Raw genomic sequence first — 24609 nt, 5'->3', positions numbered from 1 at the left:
CTCCTCCTGTCCTCAATTTTTCCCAGCATCAGGGTCTTTTCCAATGAGTCAGTTCTTCGCATCAGGTGGCCAAAGTATTGGAGTTTCAGCTTCAGCATCAGTCCTTCCAGTCAATATTCAGGACTGATTTCTTTTAGGATTGACTGGTTGGATCTCCTTGCAGTCCAAGGGACTCTCAAGAGTCTTCTCCAGCACCACAATGCAAAAGCATCAATTCTTCAGCACTCAGCCTTCTTTATGGCCCAACTGTCACATCCATACATGACTACTGGAAAAACCACAGCTTTGACTAGACAGACCTTTGTCAGCAAAGTGACATCTCTGCTTTTTAATCCGTTGTCTTAGGTTTGTCATAGCTTTTTTTTTTTTTGTCATAGCTTTTCTTTCAAGGGGCAAGCATCTTTTAGTTTCATGGCTGCAGTCACCATCTGCAGTGATTTGAATGTGGAGGTTTGAAAGCCTGGCTGCCCAGATTCAAATCCCACCATCTCACCTAACAACCTTGGTGAGTCACCTCCCCTCTCTGAGCCTCACTTCACCCCTCTGTTAAATGAGGATAATAATGGTGAAACGGTGCAGACTGTTGGTTTCATATTTACCCTGGCACATAGTAGGTGCTCAGTTAGCATCTGTTGACTGTATGAGTGATTGTCACCTCCAAGGCCCAGTCTAGCTATCTGAGCACATTCCCCTAACCCAATGACGTAGGTGCTAGCAAATTATGGATATTTCCAAGTCCTCATCTTGCCTGTCCTCACTGCAGCTCTCCAGAGTTACTTTCTCCAACACTTCTTCCTCTGCTTGCTACTCCCTGGTTTTCCTCATCCCTTCAAACCACCCTCATCTCATTCCTTTGCTCTTCCTCCTTTGCCCTCCCTCAAGATGTTGGCATGCTCTGTGGCTCTGTGATGGTTCCTCTCATCTCCATCTATATTCTCTCTCTAGATTGTATTTAGTCCCAGGACTCTGAATATATCTACCTAAAATGCCAAATCTCTATCTCTGGCCTGGATCTCTCCCTGAGCTCCTAACTTGCCTATCCAACTGCTCACTGACACATCCACTCTGAAGTCTTCATATCTCAGACTCAACATGACTACAGTAAAACTTTTTACCTAACTCCCCAAACTGTTTCCTTTATAACCCCTATTTTAGGAAATGGTCCACCACCTACCCAGCTATTCTAGCCAGAAACCAGCAGTCAATCACCATTATCCTTTCTCTTTCACCGGCACATCCAACCTGTCCACCTAGAGGTAAACCAAGGCAAGCTCAAATTATCAGAAACTAATTTGCAATTTGAGAAACACATGCTGTAGCAATATATAAGCAAGTCCACTGAGGGTTTGGGTGAGTTGTATTTATGGGCCAGGAGAACAAAGAGGAGAAATACTGCCCAGAGCCCCAAAGTATTAAGTTCATTGGCTTGACAATGGAGAGTAATTTTTGGTGGCTGTTCCCTTGATCAGGAAGTGTTTTTTTCTGTAAGCCAGGCAATTATGGGAAATTAGTCTCTAAGTTCCATTCTGTGGAGGGTGGATGTGTGAGATTCTCCATTTCATATCCTTCTGTTTCATTTAAGACTGAAATCTTTTCACAAACCCCATCAGCAAAATCCATTCACTCTACCTCTCCAATAAGGTACACCTTTAATCCATTCTCTTGGCTACATTTCCAGTATTACAACCACAGGCTATGCCAGCATAATCTCTTGCCTACTAAATGGTCACCTCACTTCCAGTCTTGCCACCTTCAAATTAGTTCTCCAAACAGAGCAAGCCCAATAAACAAAATCAAATGTAACTCACATCATGTCACTCCTCTGCTCAAAATTCTTCAGTGATTTCTCATGAGGATAAAAGTCAAAATTATTAGTATGGGATACAAGATGCTAAATTGATCTCACTCCTCTCCCACTCACCTATTGCCTTCCAGCCACGCTGGCTTCTTTCTTTAAGACCCTTCATTTTGACATTCCTTCTTGTTCTCTCAACTCAGGTTATCACTTCAAAGATTTCTCCCCTGGCCATTTTACCTAATGAGGTTCCTCCATTTTTCTGTATTCCAATTTGTTTCCCTCAGAGCACTTACCACACTTCATAACTTACTTGTAATTTACTTCTTTTTGTTCCCTGTTCGCATTAGAAATATTAGGTTGAGAGCAAGAACTATGTGTCCTGTTCACAATTACTATTTCCAGCGCTTAGCACGTGATAAAACACTCGATAAAAACCTAGTGAACCTGGTCTTCCACGCACTCCAAACGGAGTCCCCCATTATCGGAACTCAGCAATAATATCACAAGGGAGCAAACATGCTCCCCATCGCCCGAAGAGGGAAAGTTTGTTAACTTGTATGAGGTCACTGAAGTAGGCAACTAATGAAGTTGAGGTTCGAATCCATGACTATAGGACCTCAGAACCCTCCCTCTCTCACATCACTCTGAGGTTTCTGAGTTTAAAGGACCCCAGCAGCAAAGCCGCTGGTTGAACTCAGAGAAAAAGAGACCTCCCGTAGCGCGGGTTACCAAAGCTCCCAACAGGCCCTGCGTTCAGCGGTCTGGCCAGACGAGTGGGCGGTTCCAGACGCCGGAAGGCGTCCCGGAGACTACGTTTCCCAAAAGGTTCCGCAGAACGCCGCTGATTGGCGGAAGGGAGACCGGCGACAGCGTGATGACGTTTCGGGACGCTGGCGCGCGGGATTTAAACTTCGGCGGTTTACGCGGCGTTAGGATTACCAGAGTTGTGGTTTTCTGGCCTTTCGCGTGTCCCTCACCGGAGCTCCTGCCTGCCCATGGACTCGTCGCTTCAGGCTCGCCTGTTTCCTGGTCTCACCATCAAGATCCAGCGCAGTAATGGTGAGGGGCGGGGACCTTAGACCAAAGGGACCCGTGGGCTGAGACGACTGAAATTACCGCCCCTCCCCAAATGGCAGGCCCTGAATCACTATTGGGGATCCCCCCACACCCCTGGTCTAGGTCTCCTCACTGGCGGTCAGTCTTCCCTGCCAACGGCCAGGGGCCTCTGCACTGGCCATGCGTCTCCTTTCCGTCCTCCAGGAGTGGGCGGAGCCCCCGTGTCACTGGACCTCTCCGGGAAGTCAGGATTCCCTTCCCCTCCAAAGTTCTCCCCTGAAACTGCTCTGCTCTTGCAGGGACCTCGGCTCTCTGACCCCCTACTCTCCCATTAACATTGAGCACTTAGAATATGTCAGACACCAGATTCAGGGTAATGGGACAAATGATGAGATCCCTGCTCTTCATTCAGGAGCTTGCAGTTCTGTCCTCTCCTTTTCAGTTCAGCAGGTATCTCAACTATGACAGGTCTAATGATACCAGTATCATTAGAATGGTCAGACATAAAGGTCAGGAGTGAGATAGGGAAACCTGAGGGCACTAGAGCCTCAGTGCTGTGTTGCAGAATGACTCACCTAAGCACTAGAGAGACTCCCCTGCCCAAACATACCTTCACCACGCTGTAGTCTCTCTTTTGAGTGGGGGTGAGCCCTTATCCTCTGCAGCTCAGTTTTAAGAACTGTTCCCTGCCTAGGTCACTGAGGGATATTCCAAGGGTGGGGTGCCAAGAGGTTTGTCTGCTGGGGTTAGAAAGTCAACTGTCCCTTCCTTGAGGTCAACTTAACATTTGAGTCTCTGGGATCCTAAAAGTGAAAAAGATAGGTAACTCTGGCTTTTTCATACTGTAGGCATAATTCACAGTGCCAGTATAAGCACTGTGAACTTGGAGAAATCCTGCGTTTCAGTGGAATGGAAAGAAGGAGGAGATACAAAGGGCAAAGAGGTGGGTTCTATGAGTGTGCCTCTACCACAATTAAAAAGACATATGTAGAAATGGAACTTGTGTCAGCCTTGTTTTCGATGCTGACTTGTCCTCTCCAATCTTAAATGTGGTCCTCTTTGAATGCTTTGGGACTTTTTGTAAGGCAGCCTTGTTCTAAATTGAAGCAATCAACAGTTTCTGGTGTGTTTGTAGAAAGCAAACTGCACAGACTTCTAAAACCTTACTCAACCAAGCTAGCTTCTGAGTGCACACTACCTATGATACTGATTTGGAGAGTAAAATTGATAATCTCTTTGGGGAGACAAAAGTATGTTTCTGAAACACCCAATAATAGAAGTCAAGGAAATGGCAACCCACTCCAGTACTCTTGCCTGGAAAATTCCATGGACAGAGGAGCCTGGTAGGTTACAGTCCATGGGGTCGCAAAGAGTCGGACAGGACTGAACAACTTCACTTCATTCACAGACAGAATAATGCTAGAGCAGCTCAGAGATGGGAACTCACTGAAGATGAGCTTGTGGGAGTGGGGCCAAAGAAACAGTGAGGTGGCCCTCATGGGGACTGGTAAAGAAACTGACTCCAGGCACAGAGGAAGGCTTAGTATGCTTGGCAGCAGCAAAAAGACTGAAAAGGGAGACTAGAAGGCCTTTGTCTCTGGCACTAAGATGTTTAAGATCTTATTCTGCAGACAGTGGGAGCCTTGGAAGGATTTTGAGAAGGAGGGATATGCCTAAGACATTTATGTTTTAGAGGCATGTGGTGTAGTGAAGAGCTCACCAGGCTGAGTACGAAAACCTGGATTCTAGAATCTGGCCCTGCCACTGCTTAATGTGTTCTCAAGCACATTTCTGCTCCTATTAGAAATTCAGCTTCTTCATTTATGAAATGAGGATGATAATAATATCTACTCATAGGGTTGTTTGAGGACTTATTCAACAAATCCTTCTGTACTGGTTCCAAAATGCCAGCCAGTGTGTTTGCTGTTGGGGATACAGAGGTGAATAAGACAAACCTGGACCCGCTTCCGTGAAGCTTAATGAGATAACACATGTAAAGTGCTTGCTTAGCATGGTGCCTTATGGTAGGTACATGTTTATTTAGGTGGTATATTTGAGAAATAGAAGAACTGAATTCTTTATATCATCTGTCCTTGAATCAAGAGGTTCCTAAAATCCCTTTCAACCATCTATTAGCAGTTCCTTGTGACTTGTTTTTGTTGTTTGTTTAGAAATACAATTCTTATTGCGTCTTAACTCCAGCTCAAACGTTGCCTGTGGAATAAAGTTCAACCTTCTTAGTGAGGCATTCAAAGCCTTTTCAAGATCTGATCCCAATCAACTTTTGCCCTTCTTACCATAGACTCCTCCCAGAGTATCCTGTGCCAGGGACAAGTGGGGCAGTTCCCTACCCTGTGACCCTGCCCAGTGCCTCGCTGCCTCCACACTCTTATCCCTTCATGAATCATTAACATGAGAATCAGTTAATGTCAGAACTCTGGTCTCCTGCATTGTTTATGCTCTCTGTAGTTTAGGGATTGGAATTGGGGTGGAGGGGTAGTAGTAAGGGTTTGTAGCTGTCCAAGAAAGGTGAATAGAAGTGTGGCTACTGAAGTACTCACCAGCTTTTGCACTTGATCGTTCTGTCTTCCTTGTGTGTCCCGTGCTGCTTGGGTTTCCAGCCCTTTGTGCAGATGGCTTCTCTCCCCCACTCCAATATGAGCTCACTGAAGGCAAGGGCAATGCATGTCTTTTTTATTTTTTGGTTGCACTGGGTCTTCGTTGCTGCATGTGGGCTTTCACTAGTTGAAGTGAGTTGGGGCAACTCTCTAGTTGTAGTGCGTGGGCTTCTCATTGCAGTGGCTTCTCTTAATGCAGAGCATGGGCTCAGTACTTACGACTCTAGAGCTTGAATCCAGTAGCTGTAGCACACGGGCTCAGTTGCCCCCCAGGATGTGAAATCTTCCCAGCTGTCCAACCATGGGACCTCTAGGGAAGTCCAATACATGTCTTAGTTCACTTTTGAATACCTTCCCCCTGCTGCCTTACTCATGCCTAATAAGTGTTTGAAGAAGCTGTTAATACATAAAAGTTGCATATGTAGGAAGTGAAATTCTCACCCTGGAGTACATGCTGCAGCTCTTTCACATTTTATCACAAATGTGAAACACAAATAATCAAGTTGATACTATTTTGGTGTGTTTGAATCTGCGCTGAAATATGCTGACGAAGCCTGAGTTGTCCCTAGAGGGTTTCAGGACTCTGGTGATGTAAACCTGGAATTGTGACCTCATTGCAGGTATGCACAGGAAGTAGGGAAGGCATGAGTAGGATGCTGTGACTGGGGAAGAAGTTTCTGGGCCCAGTAGAAAATGTAGGTAGATTTAGGACTATATAACAGCTCTTGGGAACTTGTCCCCGCCCATAAGATCCTGAAGGGCCCTCCATTTGACTATCAGTGGGACAGTTAGAATTGTTTCCCCCTTGGTGGCAGGCAGCAAGAGGTGTTCAGGGGCTGTGCCCAGCAGGACACCACTGCCCCACAGAGCAGTAGGGAGCCAAGTGGTCAAGATCTACTGTGTACTGTCTGACTGTTTGCCTGCCAGTCTGCCTTCCTCCTCACCTCATTCTCATCACTAACATCTACCATTGGCTTGGAAGTCAGAAACCAATATCCATCTAGATGGTAAAACACGATCAGGGAATAAATATTTGTTTATAGCTGTTAGTACTTGGTGAAACTTAAAGTTTATAAAATATAAATTTAGGGGTAGCCTTGATTGCAGAAATGCAATTGAATTGAACAAGCTATGTTGTTCACAGAAACTTTTACTTTCTCCTTGCAGGTAGATTTTGATGATGTGGCTGCAATAAACCCAGAACTCTTACAGCTTCTTCCTTTACACCCGAAGGACAATCTTCCCCTGCAGGAGAATGTAACGGTTCAGGTAGCTGCCAGTCATCTGACTACAGCCATGCCCCAGAGGATGCACTCGGCTTGTTTGGGTCTTTGCTGGTTTGTTTTCTGGGTCTGCTTAGTACTTCAGCACAGCACATGGGCCCAGGATAGGCCCTTGAGAGCTGATAAGACCCATATGTTGTGGTGGTTTGTTCTGTTTTTCAGAAACAAAAGCGCAGATCAGTCAGCTCCAAAATTCCTGCTCCAAAGGAAGGTAAATGGATTTCTACTGGCTCACTGTCATGGGGTTTGTGCCAGAAATGATGTTCTTGGGTCTCAGGAAGCTGTGAGTAGACTCACGGTTCCAGTTTAGAAGACTGCTACTGTGTAGGCTGAGTCCTGCCCTGTCTTCCACGCCTCTTTCTGTGAGGAAGAATCCAACCTTCAGGGAGGAAGAAATGGAGAGGTGTTGGTCAAAGGGTACAAAGTTTCAGTTAGGCAAGATAAAGAAGTTCTGGAGATTTAATGTATATCATAGGGCCCATGATCAATGAGTGTATTGTATACTTGGAAATTTACTATGAGGGTAGATCTTATGTTGAGTGATTTACTACAAAAGGAGAAAACAAAGTATAAAACGAGGGGTACAGGAGGAAACTTTGGAGGTGGTGAGTAGATTTATAGCATTGATTATGATGATGGTTTTATGGGTGTATACTTACCTCCAAATCCATCAAGTTGTACACAGAAAATACTTCCAGCTGTTTTCATGTCAGTCCTACCTCTTAAGCAGTTAAAAAAAAAGAAAGAATTCAACCATTCAACCTACAGCTTAGACCAGTCTCTTTGGATCTAGTGCATTTGGGAAATTTGCCAGCTGGCGTGGAAGCCTTTCCTGTGGAATCCAGAGCAGTAATCAACCCAATTCTGGACTTGTTTTCCCTCTCTGGGGAAATGACATGCCTTGGAGTGAGGTGGTGAATAGGCTGTCAGAAAAGCTAGGTCAGGGCCATTTAGAGGTAGAATTGGTAGTGCTGTGGTGATCTGGCTGGGGGTAGGGTGGGATTGGACAAATAATAGCAGTGCTTTGAACTCCAGGAGAAAGTTAGGCTTTCTCTGCAGGAATCAGCATAAATCTACTTTAACTACGGTAGGCTGTGACGGGTGCCTATATGCACAAGCTGCCCAAATAATCCAGTTTATAACCCAGAGCCAGCTATACTTCACAGCCTGCACAACCTGTCCCAGTCAGGGGGTTATCACTATCTCAACATAATCCAGCCACCCTGGGCCCAGAGACTACATGACTGGAGCTTCAGGTTTCCCAGGGGCCCAAGGTGAAAGGTGGGATGGTTTTTTTTTTTTTTTTTTTTTATTAGTTGGAGGCCAATCACTTCACAACATTTCAGTGGGTTTTGTCATACATTGATATGAATCAGCCATGGATTTACACGTATTCCCCATCCCGATCCCCCCTCCCACCTCCCTCTCCACCCGATTCCCCTGGGTCCTCCCAGTGCACCAGGCTGGAGCACTTGTCTCATGTATCCCACCTGGGCTGGTGATCTGTTTCACCATAGATAGTATACATGCTGTTCTTTTGAAATATCCCACCCTCACATTCTCCCACAGAGTTCAAAAGTCTCTTCTGTATTTCTGTGTCTCTTTTTCTGTTTTGCATATAGGGTTATCATTACCATCTTTCTAAATTCCATATATATGTGTTAGTATGCTGTAATGTTCTTTATCTTTCTGGCTTACTTCACTCTGTATAAGGGGCTCCAGCTTCATCCATCTCATTAGGACTGGTTCAAATGAATTCTTTTTAACGGCTGAGTAATATTCCATGGTGTATATGTACCACAGCTTCCTTATCCATTCATCTGCTGATGGGCATCTAGGTTGCTTCCATGTCCTGGCTATTATAAACAGTGCTGCGATGAACATTGGGGTGCACGTGTCTCTTTCAGATCTGGTTTCCTCAGTGTGTATGCCCAGAAGTGGGATTGCTGGGTCATATGGCAGTTCTATTTCCAGTTTTTTAAGAAATCTCCACACTGTTTTCCATAGCGGCTGTACTAGTTTGCATTCAGGTGGGATGGTTTTGAGCTTGAGCTAGGCATGAGTAGTGTAATGCTGTCCCTCTCTTGCTGGCTGTATACTCCAGTGGCCTCCAGGAGAAATATGGGTGGCAGTGGTCTCTCTCCACATGCATGTCCCAAAAGGATATTGCCACTGCTCCTTTTTTTTCTGACTATGCCATCTGGCTCATGGGATCTTAGTTCCCTAACCAGGGATTGAACCTGGACCCTCGGCAGTGAGAGCACGGAGTCCTAACCACTGGACCCCTACCGCTCTTTTTAATAGGAAAAAATAATGATTCATTATTGAATGAATGACATTGAACAGTAGAAGTGAAACACAAGATCACAGATCTTTTGAGAAACAGGAATATTATAATAATTCATGCTCTTTTATATGACACTAGTGTTTTAATTCCAAATTTACTACTTTTATTTTATAGGTACATTATTTCTTATGAAGGGAAGCAATATAGATGAGTAGAAATTGACAAGAATTAAACTTGTTTAAACAACTTAATTGTATAAACTCAGTTAAATTGTTTCTGTCAGTTAAGCATTCTTTTAAGATTCTAGAAAAATGAGTTGCTGGTTCCATGGCTTCTGACGATGTGGCCCAGGTCTGGCTCTGTAAAGCATCTTGGAGCAGTGGAAAAAGCCCTGATCATGAAATCTGGCAGTCTTGGGTTCACATCTTGACTCTGACACTTACTAATTGAGTGACACTGGGCAAATTGCTTAATTTCTCTATGCCTTAATGTCCCCTTTTATCAGTTGGGAATACTGGTATTTACCTCTGGATGTTTGGGAAGACTGTAGAGTGGTAGGTGCTGCTGCTAAGATTAAAATGCTTTTTTTCTGGGATTAGGTCTGTGTCTCCAGAAATGATCTCAGATTGTCTGTAGGTCCTTCCATTTACTCCAGACAGATGCTCTTGTGGGAGCCCTCAGGAGCTCTCAGACTGCAGAATGTAACAAATTAGTTTTAGGGTCACTGGTACTTGGCCTTTCTTTCTTTGGATGGAAGGAATGGGAAGTTGGTGGGCTCCTTTCCAGGTGTCAGGACCCATCTCACCCTGTATAGAATCTTGAAGGGTTACCCTCAACCGCCCCTCTCTTTTGCTCTCCGATCACGATGCACTGACTGACCGCGGCCCTTGGTCCTTCAGGTCTCCGAGGCCGCTCTACTCGCATGTCCACTGTCTCAGAGGTTCGAATCACCACTCAGGAGAATGATATGGAGGTGGAGCTGCCTGCATCTGCAAATTCCCGCAAACAGTTTTCAGTTTCCAGTGAGTAATGAATCTATTCTCCCTGTTTGAGGCCCTAGAGCAGCGCTTCACACATGGCCCTGAGCCTGTTTCAGAACACCCTAGGATTCCAGTGCTCCCTGGCTTTTATACCGTATGCGCCTGCACCACTGCTCCCCTACCTGAAAATCCTTTCACTTTACTCTTTAAACTTTATTTAAACATAATATATATACATACAGGAAAGTAAACCTGTCACTGACTATATAGTTCACAAAGTAAACAGACTCATATAACTGACACCTACATCAAACAGCATTACCAGCACTCCAAAAGTCCCCTTCAGGCCCCCTCCCAATTCCTAAGCCCCAATGGTATCTATGTCCTGATTTGGATCACATAAATTAACTTTCTCTTTTTTTGGATTTTATATAAATGGGATTTTAAAAACATTTTTAATTGTCAATTTGTACTAATTATTAGTAAATTAAGTGATTTAAAGTCAAGGTAAACAAAAGGGTCATGGCCAGATATGGGAAGTTGCTGTGGGTTGTACCTCTCTGGTTGTACCTTTCTAGGTTGAACCAGGTTCCCATTTTCCTGGTTTTCAGTCCTTGCTCCTGTTAACCACTTGGGTTCTGAAGTCAGAAATTTTTCCCAAATGAGCTGAAAGGCCTGGCCTGGCCTAAGAACCCTTCCTTGGTCAAGCCTAAAGAGGTCAGACCTTTAGAGGCTTTTCCTTTCATAGTGAAGTGCATACTGAACAACTCACATAACCTTTAAGATTTCTTGACACCAGGAGCCAACCCTTGGCGGGGCTTACTGGGTTCAAAGTGTGGATTGAAATGAAGGGAAAAGCCTGAGCTCTGCTTACACAGTAGATCCTGAGCCCTTGCTGAGCTGGCAGTCAGTAGCCATCCTCCTGGCCTGTGACCCTCTAGGGCTCAGATGAACACAGCTGCCGTCTGCCTGCCTGCTTCTCCAATGACTCTTGTTCCCCTACAGCCGGCCCCTCTAGGCCCTCCTGCCCTGCAGTGGGTGAAATACCATTGACGATGGTCAGCAAGGAGGTGGAAGAGCAAGTCCACTCCATCCGAGACAGCTCTTCTGCAAACTCTGTGAAGTCAGGTAGAGACACTGAGCTGTCTGGTACCCTGCTTCCAGTGCAGGATAGGAGTTACGGCCTGTCCCAACCTGGCCTGCTTGGTACCTGAGTTCAAACCATGTCTGTCACATAGGGACATGTTGCCCTGTGGCCACGGAATCAATCTTTCACAACAGGTGACCCTATCACTCACTGCCAGCTGGCAGAAGCTCTCTGATGTAACTGAGGTGTTGTCACAGCTAAAGTCTTGGTCAACACCTAAACAACAGCCCAGAGTGACCACCAAACAGGGACGATCTCATCTCTACTGATTGCTGAGAAAAAGGCCACAGAGGCATAGAGAGAACTTGGGTTAGACCTGGAATGCTCATATTAGCAAGTTTCTTGTCAGCTTGGTCATCCCAAGAGTCATAGCTGGTGCTTCCTCTCTTTGCATGTGGTGATGTAAGAGCAAGGGTCTAGAGAAGGTCTAGCCATGAGAAAGGCCCAAGACTCCACACAACAGCCAGAGAAGAGCAGGCTGGCCTAGATAGGTAAAAGAGAGGGCTTCCTCTTTTTTCTCTTCCACTAGTTCGGAGGAAATCATGTATTGTGAAGGAAATGGAAAAAATGAAGAACAAGCGAGAAGAGAAGAGAGCCCAGAACTCTGAAATGAGAATAAAGCGAGCTCAGGTACCTTTCTTGGGAAGCGTGGGCAAGGGTTTTTGGACAGACATCCTTAACTGCAACCTTGCCAGCAACAGAGATAGATAACGGTTCAGTCCCAGCATTTCTGAGGCTCTAGTTCTGATAACCAAGAATTTTAACCAGTTTCTCGTCAGGATTCAGAGAACAAATAATTCAGATATTTTTCTGAAGGCCTTCAGATGATGAATATTTCCTACTTGTTATCCAGTGGGCACGCCCATCACACAGTGCAATGGCAATTTCCTGCTTCCCCTGACCTCCTAGTTGTGCATATTTGGGGTGCCACAGTGGGGTTCCAGTTTGGATTATCTCCCTTTGGTAGGGTTAATGGCACAGGAGAATCCCAGCCTGCTGGTCTCCTAAGACATGGGACAGTGGCTCTTGCCCCGCTTCCTAGAGTGGTTACAGCATGCCTAGGCCCCCCTGGCAATCTCTGTTCCCAAAACTTTGTGCCTGGATTCTCTGCCCAGAGCCAGAGTCAAGGGCAATGAGATCATGTGGGGGTTTTGTCAGCCCTGAAGGGGCTGTGTGCATAGGAAGGGCTGTTGTTGCCACTGCCTAGCACTGAGGCCTGCAAACACTTACACCTTGGCAGTCAGTCCTTCTTCAATCTTACCCCAAACAGGAGTATGACAACAGCTTTCCAAACTGGGAATTTGCCCGCATGATTAAAGAATTTCGAGCTACTTTGGAATGTCACCCGCTTACTGCAGCTGATCCAGTAAGTAATCCCAAGGGGCTTCTATCTCTCTTTCCTGAGTAGGCATACAATTTTTTAAAAAATATAGTTGATTTCAATATCGTGTTAGTTTCAGGTATACAGCAAAGTGATTCATTTTTTAATATATATAAAAAGATTCTTTTCCTGAGTAGGCATATAACTGAGAGACAGAAACATCTCTTAAAGGAATGACAGCGTACAGGAATCGTCACTCACCCTCAAGGGGTTTTTAAATACCCTTTGGTGGGCTGGAGCTAGCAAGGGCTAGATGGGAGACTCTGATCTTTATAAACCCCCTTCCAGCTCCCATCCTCTCTGCTTCAATAGATTGGCTAGATTCTTACCACTAATCATGAAAGTGTGCTGAAACCTCCTATAGGCAGCAGAGTGATAAGACTGAGAAGAAAATTCAGAGCCACCTTCTTGTGCTCTAGAGTAACTATGAGCACAGTGGGTCCCAGTGTTAGGTCTCGGCCCCTGACTGGGCCAGACATGATTAGTAAGGGAGGGGTTCTGGACAAGCTTTCTTTCAATATTGCACTGACCTTTTGTTGACGGTTGTCTTCTCTCCTCCTCCTGAAGATCGAAGAGCACAGGATATGTGTCTGTGTTAGGAAACGCCCACTGAATAAACAAGGTAAGCTCCATCTTACCTTAGCCTCAAGGTAAGTTCAGTCAGAATGAGGCTTCAGACTGAGGGTCCCCCGTGTCCAGGGAGCATCCCCTGAAATACTGTCCTTCTGCAGAGTTGGCCAAGAAAGAAATTGATGTGATTTCCGTTCCTAGCAAGTGTGTCCTCTTGGTCCATGAGCCCAAGTTAAAAGTGGACTTAACAAAGTATCTGGAGAACCAAGCATTCTGCTTTGACTTCGCATTTGATGAAACAACTTCAAATGAAGTCGTCTACAGGTTAGTCCCTTGCCTCTGTTTCCCCCTTCCTCCTGACACTTTCCTTTTTCCAATGTGGGACATTGTGGCAACACTTGCACTCTCAGGCATGCCGACTCTGAATCCCTTCCTGGCTTCCTCTTGTGTCTTCTTTGGATGGACCATGACGCAGAGCTGGCTCTGGCTTCTAGCACGAGGAAGGCCCTGTTGGGGCTGTCACATCCTATGTTTCAGCTTTAGTGGCCCATGCTTGAGTAGACAGAAGTGAAGTATTCCCACTGCCCTATTTGAGACTGGGCTGGGCAGGCCTCGGGTTCTTCCTGTGTCTGTGTCCTGTACAGCCACCCATTACCCACTGGGCTTAGCAGACTCAGCAAACTAGAGCTGCTTGGCCCAGTACAGCTCCCACTAACTTCGTGTGACTGTTTAAATAAAAGTTAAATAAAATTAAAAATTCAGTTCTTCAGGGGCTTCTCTGGTGGTCCAGTGGTTAAAAATCTGTACCTCCACTGCAGGGGCATGGGTTCAATCCCTGATTGGAGAACTAAGATTCCCACGTGCTGTATAATGCAGTAAAAAAAAAATTCAGTTTTTTAGTTACACGAGCCACATTTCAAGTGCTCAGTAGACATGTGTGGCAGTGGCTATTATTGGACAATACAGATAGAGATCATTTCCAGTATCCATCCTCAGAAAGTTCTATTGGACAGCGCTGCTCTAGACTAGAGGGTGATAAACTGTAGCTCATGGGTGAAAGTTGGCTTGCAACCCCTTTTTATATGGCTCTCAAATTAAGAGTGGATTTTGTGTTTTCAAAGAATCATTAAATATATATATCTATATATTTCAGACTTCCCTGGTAGTCCAGTTGCTAAGATCTGAGCTCACAATGCAGGGGGCCCAGGTTTGATCCCTGGTCAGGGAACTAGATCCCACATGCTGCACTAAGCTGCAACTAAAGATTCCACTTGCCACAACTAAGACCTAGTGCAGCCAAATAAATAAATTTTAAAAATGTATATATATGTATACTTATGTATGTATATATATGGAAGAGACCTATGTGGCCCACAAAGCCTAAAATATTTTAGGCTTTTACTATAAAGAGTTTCTTTGATCTTTGTAGTGTATCATATGCTGGAAGTGGGCTGCTAAGCTCAAGCTTCCCTCTGTGTCTCCAGGGTAGAGGAGATGCTGGTGGCTCAGTTAGAGTATGGACCAGCCTGCTCCTGGCCAGTTGGTCCAGCCCTCCCCAGGTGGCTAGGAGAATTTTAGATTTGTAAGTGGGGCTGGGGTCAGGTGGGACCACTTTGCTTGGAAGGAAGCCCCCAGGAATCCTGCTTTGAAGGGTAGCAGAACCACATTCTGGGAAGCACATTTAAGCAGAGATATGCATGCTTCCCATCCTTTCTCTTAGGTTCACAGCAAGGCCACTGGTACAAACAATCTTTGAAGGCGGAAAGGCAACCTGTTTTGCGTATGGCCAGACGGGAAGTGGCAAGACTCATGTGAGTATTCAAGCCTGGCAGAGAGTGATCCTGCCCTTAGTGCACCTCTGAGCCTCTGAAAATAAGGACAATGAGTTTCTTGCAGAAGGTCCCCTCGGTGCAGATGCCCTACCTCCAGATGCTCTTGCTGTGCAGGGGCAGGGAAGGGCCTTAGCAGGTCCAGATCCCCTCCTGGCTGCAGTATGGCCCACGGTGGTGGTGGAGCCAGTAATGCTCTGGCCTAGGCCAAGGCACAGTCTCCTCTCCCTTCCCTTTGCAGACGATGGGTGGAGACCTCTATGGAAAAGCCCAGAATGCATCCAAAGGGATCTATGCGATGGCCTGTAAGTAGTAAGTTCTGCCCCAGCAGGGCTGGGCACAGAAGGGCAGGTTGCTTACTTAATCCAGGTTCTCCCCACAGCCCGGGACGTCTTCCTCCTGAAGAATCAGCCCAGATACCGGAGGCTGGACCTGGAAGTCTATGTGACATTCTTCGAAATCTATAATGGGAAGGTAGCTGGCAGGGAGCCCTCTGTTTATGCTGCTGGGGCCCCTGAAGTTTCTAAAATCTTGAGGTTGGCTAGAAATTGTAGAAGACAAACACCCTGTGTGTTGTCATGCCTTTGGGCCACTTTGCCCAAATGTGTGGGAGGTTTTCATCCAATGGTGGGATGGGAGGCACGCTCAACAAGTAAGCAGGAACACACCTCAGGGCTTCCTGTCAGATGGGAGGTTTGCTTATGTGTGCCCTGTCCTCCCTCCATGCACCTCCCTCTTAAATCTTATCCTGATCGCACACATTCATTCTCATAGTCATACCCTCTCTATATTTCTATGTATCTCTCTACGCTTTTGCAGAGTCACCTTCCCCGAGGCGGGTCTAGATAATGGCTAATGTGGCTTAGTAACATGTTACTAGGTACTGAGCACTATTCTAAGCACTTAACTTGTCTTCAGCTCATCACCACAACCCTACTAGGAAGTATCACCTCTTACTGTCGCTATTGCACAGATGAGAAACCAGGCTGGGTGGCTAAGTACGTTCCCAGGTCACACAGCTAGTAAAGAAGGAGGGTCACATCAAACTGAGGTAGCCCAGTTCAGCTCCCAGGTGAACTGCTCGCTGCTCATCTATCATCCAGTGTAGCCTCTCCCACCTTTCCTGTTCCCAGTCATTGTCTAAGCTGCGACAGGCTCTGAAGCAGGGAGGGATCGGTGGGTGCCTGGTGCCTGACGGCCTTGACCTTGTTCCCCTGCCTGGCACAGCTGTTCGACCTGCTCAATAAGAAGGCCAAGCTGCGCGTGCTGGAGGACGGCAAGCAGCAGGTGCAGGTGGTGGGGCTGCAGGAGCGCCTGGTGAGCTGTGCTGACGACGTCATCAAGATGATCGACATAGGCAGTGCCTGCAGGTCAGAGTTTGGCCGGAGGAAGGGGCCACCTTCTAATGCCGGGTCAGACGATAGATGAGCACTGAGCCCTTTGCTGTTTCCACAGAGCACCGCTTCCCCCAGCTTGGTGAGGGCTCTGAAGGCCTCTGCCTTAAGTGGTCTCAATGGGGCCAATGACCCAGGGTAAGACTTGTCAGGGGCGAGTTAAATCATCTTGAATCTGACCAGGGCAGGCTTTATCACCAGACTTATCCAGAGGCATGCTTCCCGACTTCTCTGAGTTTCTCCTTGCTGTTCCCTGTCTCTGTGGTGGGGGACAGAAGCTCTGGGTATGCTCTAGCTGGAAGTGATGGGGCCAAAGCTCCTGTGTAGACGGAGGAAAGTGTTCTACCAGGGCCCTCAGCGTGGTGCAGCGGGTGCTGTGCAGTTTACGGATGGGTTGCCTCCCTAGGGCCCTCGGCGTGGTGCAGTGGGTGCTGCGCAGTTTATGGAGGACCAGGGAGGGGCTACCTCGCCAGGGCCCTCGAGTTTAGCAAGTGGGTCATGACAGTCCCTCCTTCCCTATGTGCCCTGCAGCAGAGGTAACTCATGCTTCCCCACGGCCTATGGCCCAGGCTCTGACCAAGGCCTTCACATAGAATTCAGTACTTTGGCTGCCAGGGTTAGCCATGCCCAGAGTGGCTGGAGGGAGGAGGGCTGCTGCCCAGGGAAGGAAAGACGGAAGTGGGACAGGATGACACAGAATGTCTAAGAGTCCTGGCCCGTCTCCCTCTCCTTCTGGAGAACTGAGCCTTGGAGCCTCAGGTGCCATGGTGGCTGGTGACCGCCCCCTCAGGAGCTCATAGCCCTTCTTTGTCCTCCTTTGCCACAGGACCTCTGGGCAGACATTTGCCAACTCCAACTCTTCCCGCTCCCACGCCTGCTTCCAGATTCTTCTTCGAACCAAAGGGAGAGTGCATGGCAAGTTCTCTTTGGTGGATCTGGCAGGGAACGAGCGAGGCGCAGACACTTCCAGTGCCGACCGGCAGACCCGCATGGAGGGTGCAGAAATCAACAAGAGTCTCCTGGCTCTGAAGGTAGCCAGGCCCAGCTGCAGGGGAGCGGGTGGCCCTGGAGGGCTGCTGGGAGGAGAGGGTAGGAGGGAGAGGGCATCTTGAAAGGAAGGAGGGGACCTCAGCTTCCCCTGCTGTCCCCCAGGAATGCATCAGGGCCCTGGGACAGAACAAGGCCCACACCCCATTCCGCGAGAGCAAGCTGACACAGGTGTTGAGGGACTCCTTTATTGGTGAGAACTCAAGGACCTGCATGGTGAGTTGGGTCCTTTGGAGTGGTGCAGTCCTGTCCCTGGGCAAGAGGCTCTGTATTCTTGACTAGCTGGGTTTCCAGGCTCTAATTTAACTGGGCTTCACCCCCTGCTTTTGGGCAGCAGGGTCCTCTTTGCCTACACAAGCAGGGAGGAAAGGATCTTCTCCCTTTACTGTGTGTCTGTGCACCTCTTGGGTCGGGGAGGTCGTTCCTCCCATACCTGATGAAAAGGGGGCTACAGGATTCAAGAGGAGGACCTTTGGGGAAGCAGGAGAGGCAGTCCTCGTCCCTCTGTGACTTCCCTCAGGGGTCATTGACTCCCAGCCTAGGAAATTGGAGAGGGCCTCAGCCTTGAGTGACTTTCTGTCCCCTTATTTTATCCATAATGCTTTCTAGCTCAGATCTGCCCACCTTCCTCGCCAGGGAATATCCTCTCTCCTCCTGCTGAGGAAGGTGGGAATTGCTGACTAAGCTCTAAACCCCTCTCCCTAAGGCAGTATCTCTGAGCCCAGGTGAACTAAAGTTTCCAAAAGTAATCACAGGGCCTTGCATTGTGACCTTGGTGAGAGGAATGGGTCAGTAAAAAAGTAAAGAAGCAGGAGTAATCAGATACACCAGCAAAAACAGGGGACTGATCTTTAAAGAACCTTAGTTAAAAATAAATAAATAAAACATAAAGAACCTTAGTTTGCAGGGCCCATGGGGCAAGTTGCCTGGCACACAGTGAGTATTTAATGAGCTCTACCCCCAATTCCTGGCAGCCTCTCCAAGAGCACCCTTACCCTGGGATCCTTGACCATTAACTGCCCATTTCTTCTTTTGCAGATCGCCATGATCTCACCAGGCATAAGCTCCTGTGAATATACTTTAAATACACTAAGATATGCAGACAGGTACTGGTACCTATGCCAGGTGGGATGGGAAGGGGCAGGGTTGGGGAGGGAATGGTAGTGATGAGAGTGGGGAGGGGGCTCTGGGGACTTTGCCTATTGTCTCCTCTTCTGTGACTCGCTAAGTCTGAGGCCCGGGAGCCCATATATGATGCTACAAGGTTTTTTTTCTCATCCCCTTCAGGCTCTGGTGGGGAGCAGTGAATAAGAATCCTTCTAGGTCAAAGCAAAGCCACCATTCCATCTCCTTGAAGTCTCGAAATCTGAGTGGTGCTGCACACTTGTGAGTGCCAAAGCGGCTGCTGTGGGAGCTGTGACCTTCTTGTTTTCTCAGGGTCAAGGAGCTGAGCCCCCACAGTGGACCCAGTGGGGAGCAGCCAATTCAGATGGAAACAGAAGAGATGGAAGCCAGCTCCAACGGGGCCCTGAGTGCAGGCAATGTAAGGGAGGTGGGCCAGGCAAGCAGGGAACATGGTCAGCTGAGATGGAGACTGGGCCACACTGTTATGTGTCTCCTTTTGCCCCCTTAGTTCTCCAAGGAAGAGGACGAACTGTCTTCCCAGATGTCCAGCTTCAATGAAGCCATGACTCAGATCAGGGAGCTGGAAGAAAGGGCCATGGAAGAGCTCAAGGAGATCATACAGGTGGAGAGCTGGCCCTGGGCTCAGCGTCATTCTTTGAATGTGACCTGGGCTTTACATGCACACATACACCTCCTTAGTCTTCTGGCTGGGGTGGCAAGAGGCAGCCTTCTAGATCAACATTTCTTAATTCTCCAGTTAGTTATTCAGCTGCTGTTATAGGGCAGCTGATTACCACACCTCCTTCTCCAGCCTGGCACACATAGGCTTTCCCCCATCTTCCTGGCTGGAGCTAGTCTCTCTCTCCTGTGCTCCCAACTGAGGGTTTGGAGGGTAGCCAGGTCTCGTCTGTTCATGAATGTTGGTGAATACTTTCTATATACCACCAGCTCCTGTGCTGAGACCAAGGGCCAAAATCATGAAGTATGGATAACAGGCCTAAAGAAAGACTTGATCAATCCCAACTCTTCTATTTATAAGCCAGTTTCCTCGTGAAAGTCGTTGAGGCTCACTGGGCTCCAAATTCTTCATCTCCAAAATGGTCAAGACAAGATGGTTACATCTAAGGATTAAGTGATATGTTGTTAAACACTCAGCCTTCCCCAGCATGTGGTCAGCCTTTAGTAGGTGATGCTACCACTGCCGTGATCCCTACTGTGGAAGCACAAGTTGGGGAAAGGCTTGAAGGGCATCCTAACAATAGGGCACTCCGAGTGTGGAGCAGAGGGGGCAGCTCGGGGCACTTAGATCTGAGAAGGGAACATGCAGGGTAAGTGTCTACACGTGTCCTCCCTCCCTCAAGTGCTCGGGGTCCAAATGTTTGAAAGGGCGTGGTACTTTCAGGAAGAGCAATAGGTTCACTCTGGCCATAGCAAAAGGTGTGAGCAGGTGAGGGAGGGAGATCAAGGCTGTGAACAGGTCAGCCAGGACCTGATGCTAAAGGACATTATGGTTCACACCAAAGGCCTGGACTTGGTTATGAGGGCAGTGAATGCCTTTGAAGGGACTAAGCAGAGTGGTGACTTGGTGACTTGAGAGCTTTAGGTGCCTTACTGTGGCCACAGTGGAGAGCCTGGCTTCAGGACCTGGGGAGAGCATGAGTAGAAACGCTTAGAGTTAACAGCAGTTAGGAGACTGTTAGAGTTCAGGAGAGACATTGGTGCCTAGACTAGCTGTGACCATGGTCGTGGGACTGACAGGAAGGCATGAGATTTAAGAACCATTTCAGGGGTGCAATTTTTAGGATTGGGGGACAAGCAGGGTGAAAGAATTTTTGCTCAGATTTCTGGCTTGGGCATCAAGATATGCATTTGACCTCAGGGACAGGGACAAGTTTTTGGCATGTGGGGGAAGGACAGATTCAAGCTGAGAGTTATGGGGGGAAGGTCAGGAGGCAGGGTCAGGGCCATGGCTAGAGGAACAGCCATCTGCATTACAGATGGTAGAGCCCTGGGGATGATTTGCTAAATTGGTTTGGTCATTATTGACCTGACAAGGTCCATCTTGTGTTGCTGCAGCAAGGGCCAGACTGGCTGGAGCTCTCCGAGATGGCTGAGCAACCAGACTACGACCTGGAGACCTTTGTGAATAAAGCAGACTGTGCCCTGGCCCAGCAAGCGAAGCACTTCTCAGCCCTGCGAGGTGGGTGCAGCCGGAGGGTGGGGCCTCTGGGTGATGGTGGCTCTGCCTGAGGGAACAGGGTCTCTGAGAGACCTGCTGACTTCAAGTGTACCACCCCTGCCTTCCAGATGTCATCAAGGCCTTGCGCCTGGCCATGCAGCTAGAAGAGCAGGCCAGCAAACAAATAAGCAGCAAGAAACGGCCCCAGTGACGACTGCAAATAAAGATCTGTTTGGTGTCATACCCAGCCTCTCCCCTCCCCTCCCCTCCTCAGCGAACTCTGGGCACTTGGTGGGTCTGAGCTGGGACAGGCTTTGGTAAATGCCAAGTATGGGCGCATCTGGGCCCAGGTCAGCTGGGAGGGGTCAGCCAGTGTGCATAGGACACAGCTTTCCTTTTCCTCACTCGCAGCCACGAAGGGAAAAAGGATGGAAGGAATGAGCTTTTAGTTACCCTGTGCACTGCCCTTCTCTCCAAGAGGGGAAGGCTCTCGGTCGTAGAGTTTTCCTCTAGGCAGCAATCTGCCCGTGTGAACTAGCTGCTGGGGGAGAGCTCCCTGGGGCTGCCCTGGCTCTGTGGGGAGAGAAGGAGCCTATAGTTCAGCTCTGCTGGCCCTGGCCTGCCTTCCACACCCTTGGTCCAGCCACTAATGTATCTTGTACTTTAAAAAAAAAAAAAGTTTCCCGGGGCCTCTTCCTTCCCTGCTGGTTTTTTAGGCCAATGAGGATCCCTTCTGTTTTATGTGTTTATACATTATGTCTAATAATAAAGAGAAAAAAATCAGCCTGTTGAGTGGTGTGTGGGAAGAGCCTTCTGGGACTCGGATGCGACCGCAGGGTAGTGCTGATGCTGACTCTCCCCAGGAGGCCACACCCTCACCTGCGGTTTCAGTGACGGTGGAGATGCCAACCTCTGCCGTGTTCAGTGCCGACAAGGTCCTAGGCCTTCTCCTGGACACAGGAGCCCTAAGCAGAAAGGAAATGGTGCTCTGTCAGTTACAGTCTGCTAAAGACATGATAAAGAATTTTGTGGGAACACAGACACGAAAGCACTTGCCTTGCTAGACAGGAAAGGGTCTGACAGGTTAATATGTTTGCTCTTGAAAAATGAGAAGTTTGCCATATAGACTGAGGAACCAAACACAGGGCACGGATGGTTTGGGAACCAGAAGGTTCCAGATCCCACGTCACAGAACACGAATCAGGTAGACGGTGTGTGCTTCGTCGCTCAGTCATGTCTGACTCTTGGTGACCCATGGACTGTAGTCCACCAGGCTCCTCTGTCCATGGGATTCTCCAGGCAAGAATACTGGATTGGATTGCCATTTCCTTCTCCAGGTAAATGGTAATGCAGCACTAAAAGGTTTTTAGCCTAGTGCCACACAACCAAATACGTGTTTTAGGAAGGCTTCAGTCGGGGAAACACGGGGGCATAGGACACCTGGGCTGCTGCAGAGACCCAGAGAGGAGTGGGGTCAGACAGACCAGGTTCTAGCCCTCTTAGCCTCAGGAACTTCATTGTAAAGTAGGGGCATTCTCTATCTTGTGGTGAGAAAATCACATGAGTTTGAGGTGCCATCAAATAACCAAACAGGACCTAGATTCAGAAATTCACCTTGGACTTCCCTGGTCGTCCAGTGGTTGGGGGTCTGCCTGCCAATGCAGGGGACACAGGTTCAATCCCTGGTCTGGGGAGACTCCACATGCTGCAAGGCAGCTGGGCCCATGCACCACAACACCTGAACTCACGCCCTAGAGCCTGTGTTCTGCAACAAGAGAGGTCAGCAATGAGAAGCCCACACACCACAACTAGAGTAGCCCATCCCCACAAAGTATGCCATATTTTTACCTGCGGTGTTCAATAATGAAACACCACTACTACTAACCACTTACCATGATTAAAATTAATGAAATGAGAAATTTAATTTCTTAGACATACTAGTCACATTTTAAGCGCTCGAAAGTTACATGTGACTGAAAAAAAAGTTCGACAGAAATGGCACTAACTCTTGAGGCCTTAAAAGCTTCCAGCTTGCCACGTCTGTAAAATGAGGCCACCGATACCCGCCTCAGAATCGCAAAGATCGAATGAATGCCACCATCCCAGACCTGACCCCTAACGGGCCTGCATCTTGAAATCTTGACTCACAGAGACCCATTCTCCCCAACCAGAAGCTTTTAATAAATTTTGAATGCCCTCCCACCTGGCACCTGGTCAGCTCCTTTCTGTTGGTCCAGTGGGAACATAATTTGAGCAGAATGATTTGGAGACTTAAGAGCCCAGCTTCTGAAGTCATTGTGTAGAGTATGATCCAAGATCTGTGACTGTAGAAACTTAAGTGGGTTATTTAACCTCGTGCTCTCTGTAGAATAAGAATAATGCTGGTATAGTGTTTGGGAATTCTCTGCCTATCCAGTCATTAGGACTCAGCACTCTCACTGCCAGGGGCCTGGGTTTGATCCCTGGTTGGGAAACTAAGATGCCACAAGTCATGCAGCACTGTTAAAAAGAAGAAAGTTGAGTTCACACACCCAGCAGTGAGTACAAAGTCTCACGTTTAATAAGTGCTAGCTATTTAAGCACAGAACAAAGATTTTTGTTTTAATATTGTATCTACAATATCTTGAACAAGCACACAGTATGTATATTTCAAATGAATAAATGAACTGTTCTCTAACTTCTCATGATTCTCCAACCACGTTGGTCTTTCTTTTTTTCCTTTTTTTATAGTTTAATGTATTTTAATAGCAAACTTACAGGAACAGCACAGGAGACAGACAACATTAAAAACATGTCTTTCCATGTAGGACAACTCAGAAAAGTATAGTGAATGGATGTAATCTACTGTATGACAAAAATGCTACAAACACCATTTCAGTTCAGTTCAGTCACTCAATCATGCCCAACTCTCTGTGACCCCATGGACTGCATCATGCCAGGCCTCCCTGTCCCTCACTATCTCCTGCAGTTTGCCCAAGTTCATGCTCATTGCATCAGTGATGCTGTCCAGCCATCTTATACTCTGACGCCCTCTTCTCCTGCCCTCAATCTTTCCCAGCACCAGGGACTTTTCCAATGAGTCATCTGTTTGCATCAGATGACCAAAATACTGCAGCTTCAACTGTAGCATCAGTCCTTCCAGTGAATATTCAGGATTGATATCCCTTAAAGTTGATTTATTTGATCTCCTTGCTATTCAAGAGACTTTTAGGAGTCTTCTCCAGCACCACAGTTCAAAGGCATCAATTCTTTGGCATTCTGACTTCTTTACCATCCAGCTGTCACAACTGTACGTGATCACTGGGAAGACCATAGCCTTGAGTATATGGACCTTTGTTGGCAGAGTAATGTCTCTGCTTTTCAACACACTGTCTAGGTTTATCATTGCTTTCCTGCCAAGAAGCAATCATCTTCTGATTTCATGGCTGCAGTCACCGTCTGCAGTGATTTTGGAGCCCAAGAAGAGGAAATCTGTCACTACTTCCACCTTTTCCCCTTCTACTTGCCATGCAGTAACTGGGGCCAAATGCCATGATCTTAGCTTTTTTCATATTTAGTCTTAAGCTGGCTCTTTCACTCTCCTTGTTCACCCTCATCAAGAGGCTCTTTAGTTACTCTTCACTTTCAGCCATTAGAGTGGTATCATCCACATATCTGAAGTTGTTGATGTTTCTCCCACCTATCTTGATTCTAGCTTGTAATCTATCCGGCCCCGAATTTCTCATGATGTGTTCAGCATATAGGTGAGTACCCTTACTCCTTTCTCAATCTTAAACCAATCAGTTGTTCCATACAGGGTTCTAACTGTTGCTTCTGGACCCACATACAGTTTTCTCAGGAGACAGCTAAGATGGTCTGATATTCCCATCTCTCTAAGAGCTTTGCATAGTTTGTCATGATCCACGCAGTCAAAGG

The 24609-nt window shown here is 47.4% G+C and overlaps 1 protein-coding gene and 1 long non-coding RNA gene across 5 annotated transcripts in view; one reads left to right on the top strand and one right to left on the bottom strand.

Moving 5' to 3' along the window:
* The window catches only part of LOC133041451 (uncharacterized), a 36016-nt gene that overhangs the window by 5556 nt on the left and 5851 nt on the right, over positions 1–24609 (bottom strand). Inside the window, exons 2-5 of the long non-coding RNA XR_009689242.1 lie at positions 22309–22459; positions 21574–21659; positions 13081–13983; positions 5416–7134 (exon numbers count right to left, since the gene is read on the bottom strand). This is a non-coding gene — a long non-coding RNA (uncharacterized LOC133041451). The remainder of the gene's footprint in view (positions 1–5415; positions 7135–13080; positions 13984–21573; positions 21660–22308; positions 22460–24609) is intronic.
* On the top strand, positions 2678–21477 carry KIF2C (kinesin family member 2C). 4 transcript variants are annotated; one of them, XM_061122093.1, is made up of 21 exons: positions 2678–2857; positions 3703–3797; positions 6640–6741; positions 6918–6966; positions 9942–10064; positions 11028–11150; positions 11699–11799; positions 12440–12535; positions 13118–13172; positions 13282–13444; positions 14841–14931; positions 15191–15254; positions 15332–15423; positions 16177–16319; positions 17170–17374; positions 17496–17606; positions 18429–18496; positions 18828–18933; positions 19024–19137; positions 20592–20715; positions 20823–21477. In XM_061122093.1, the coding sequence occupies exons 1-21, from the start codon at positions 2794–2796 to the stop codon at positions 20903–20905; spliced, it is 2172 nt and encodes a 723-aa protein (XP_060978076.1). In that variant the 5' UTR covers positions 2678–2793; the 3' UTR covers positions 20906–21477. The 4 variants fall into 4 exon arrangements, with proteins under 4 accessions (XP_060978076.1, XP_060978077.1, XP_060978078.1 ...); XM_061122094.1 differs by lacking the exon at positions 11028–11150; XM_061122095.1 differs by lacking the exons at positions 6640–6741; positions 6918–6966 and having other exon boundaries at positions 2720–2857.

Source organism: Dama dama, chromosome 20 (assembly GCF_033118175.1).
Source record: "Dama dama isolate Ldn47 chromosome 20, ASM3311817v1, whole genome shotgun sequence".
In the NCBI taxonomy this organism is placed as follows: Eukaryota; Metazoa; Chordata; class Mammalia; order Artiodactyla; family Cervidae; genus Dama; species Dama dama.
Note: the sequence above shows the minus strand (reverse complement) of the source record. Positions and strands in the feature narration are given on the sequence as shown.

Excerpts from the sequence above, each read along its gene's own strand:
- KIF2C (XM_061122093.1), top strand. The coding sequence starts at position 2,794 with ATGGACTCGTCGCTTCAGGCTCGCCTGTTTCCTGGTCTCACCATCAAG. Across the intron at positions 6,967-9,941 it reads AATTCCTGCTCCAAAGGAAG|GTCTCCGAGGCCGCTCTACT; the intron begins GTAAATGGATTT and ends TTGGTCCTTCAG. Across the intron at positions 13,445-14,840 it reads TCAAATGAAGTCGTCTACAG|GTTCACAGCAAGGCCACTGG; the intron begins GTTAGTCCCTTG and ends CCTTTCTCTTAG.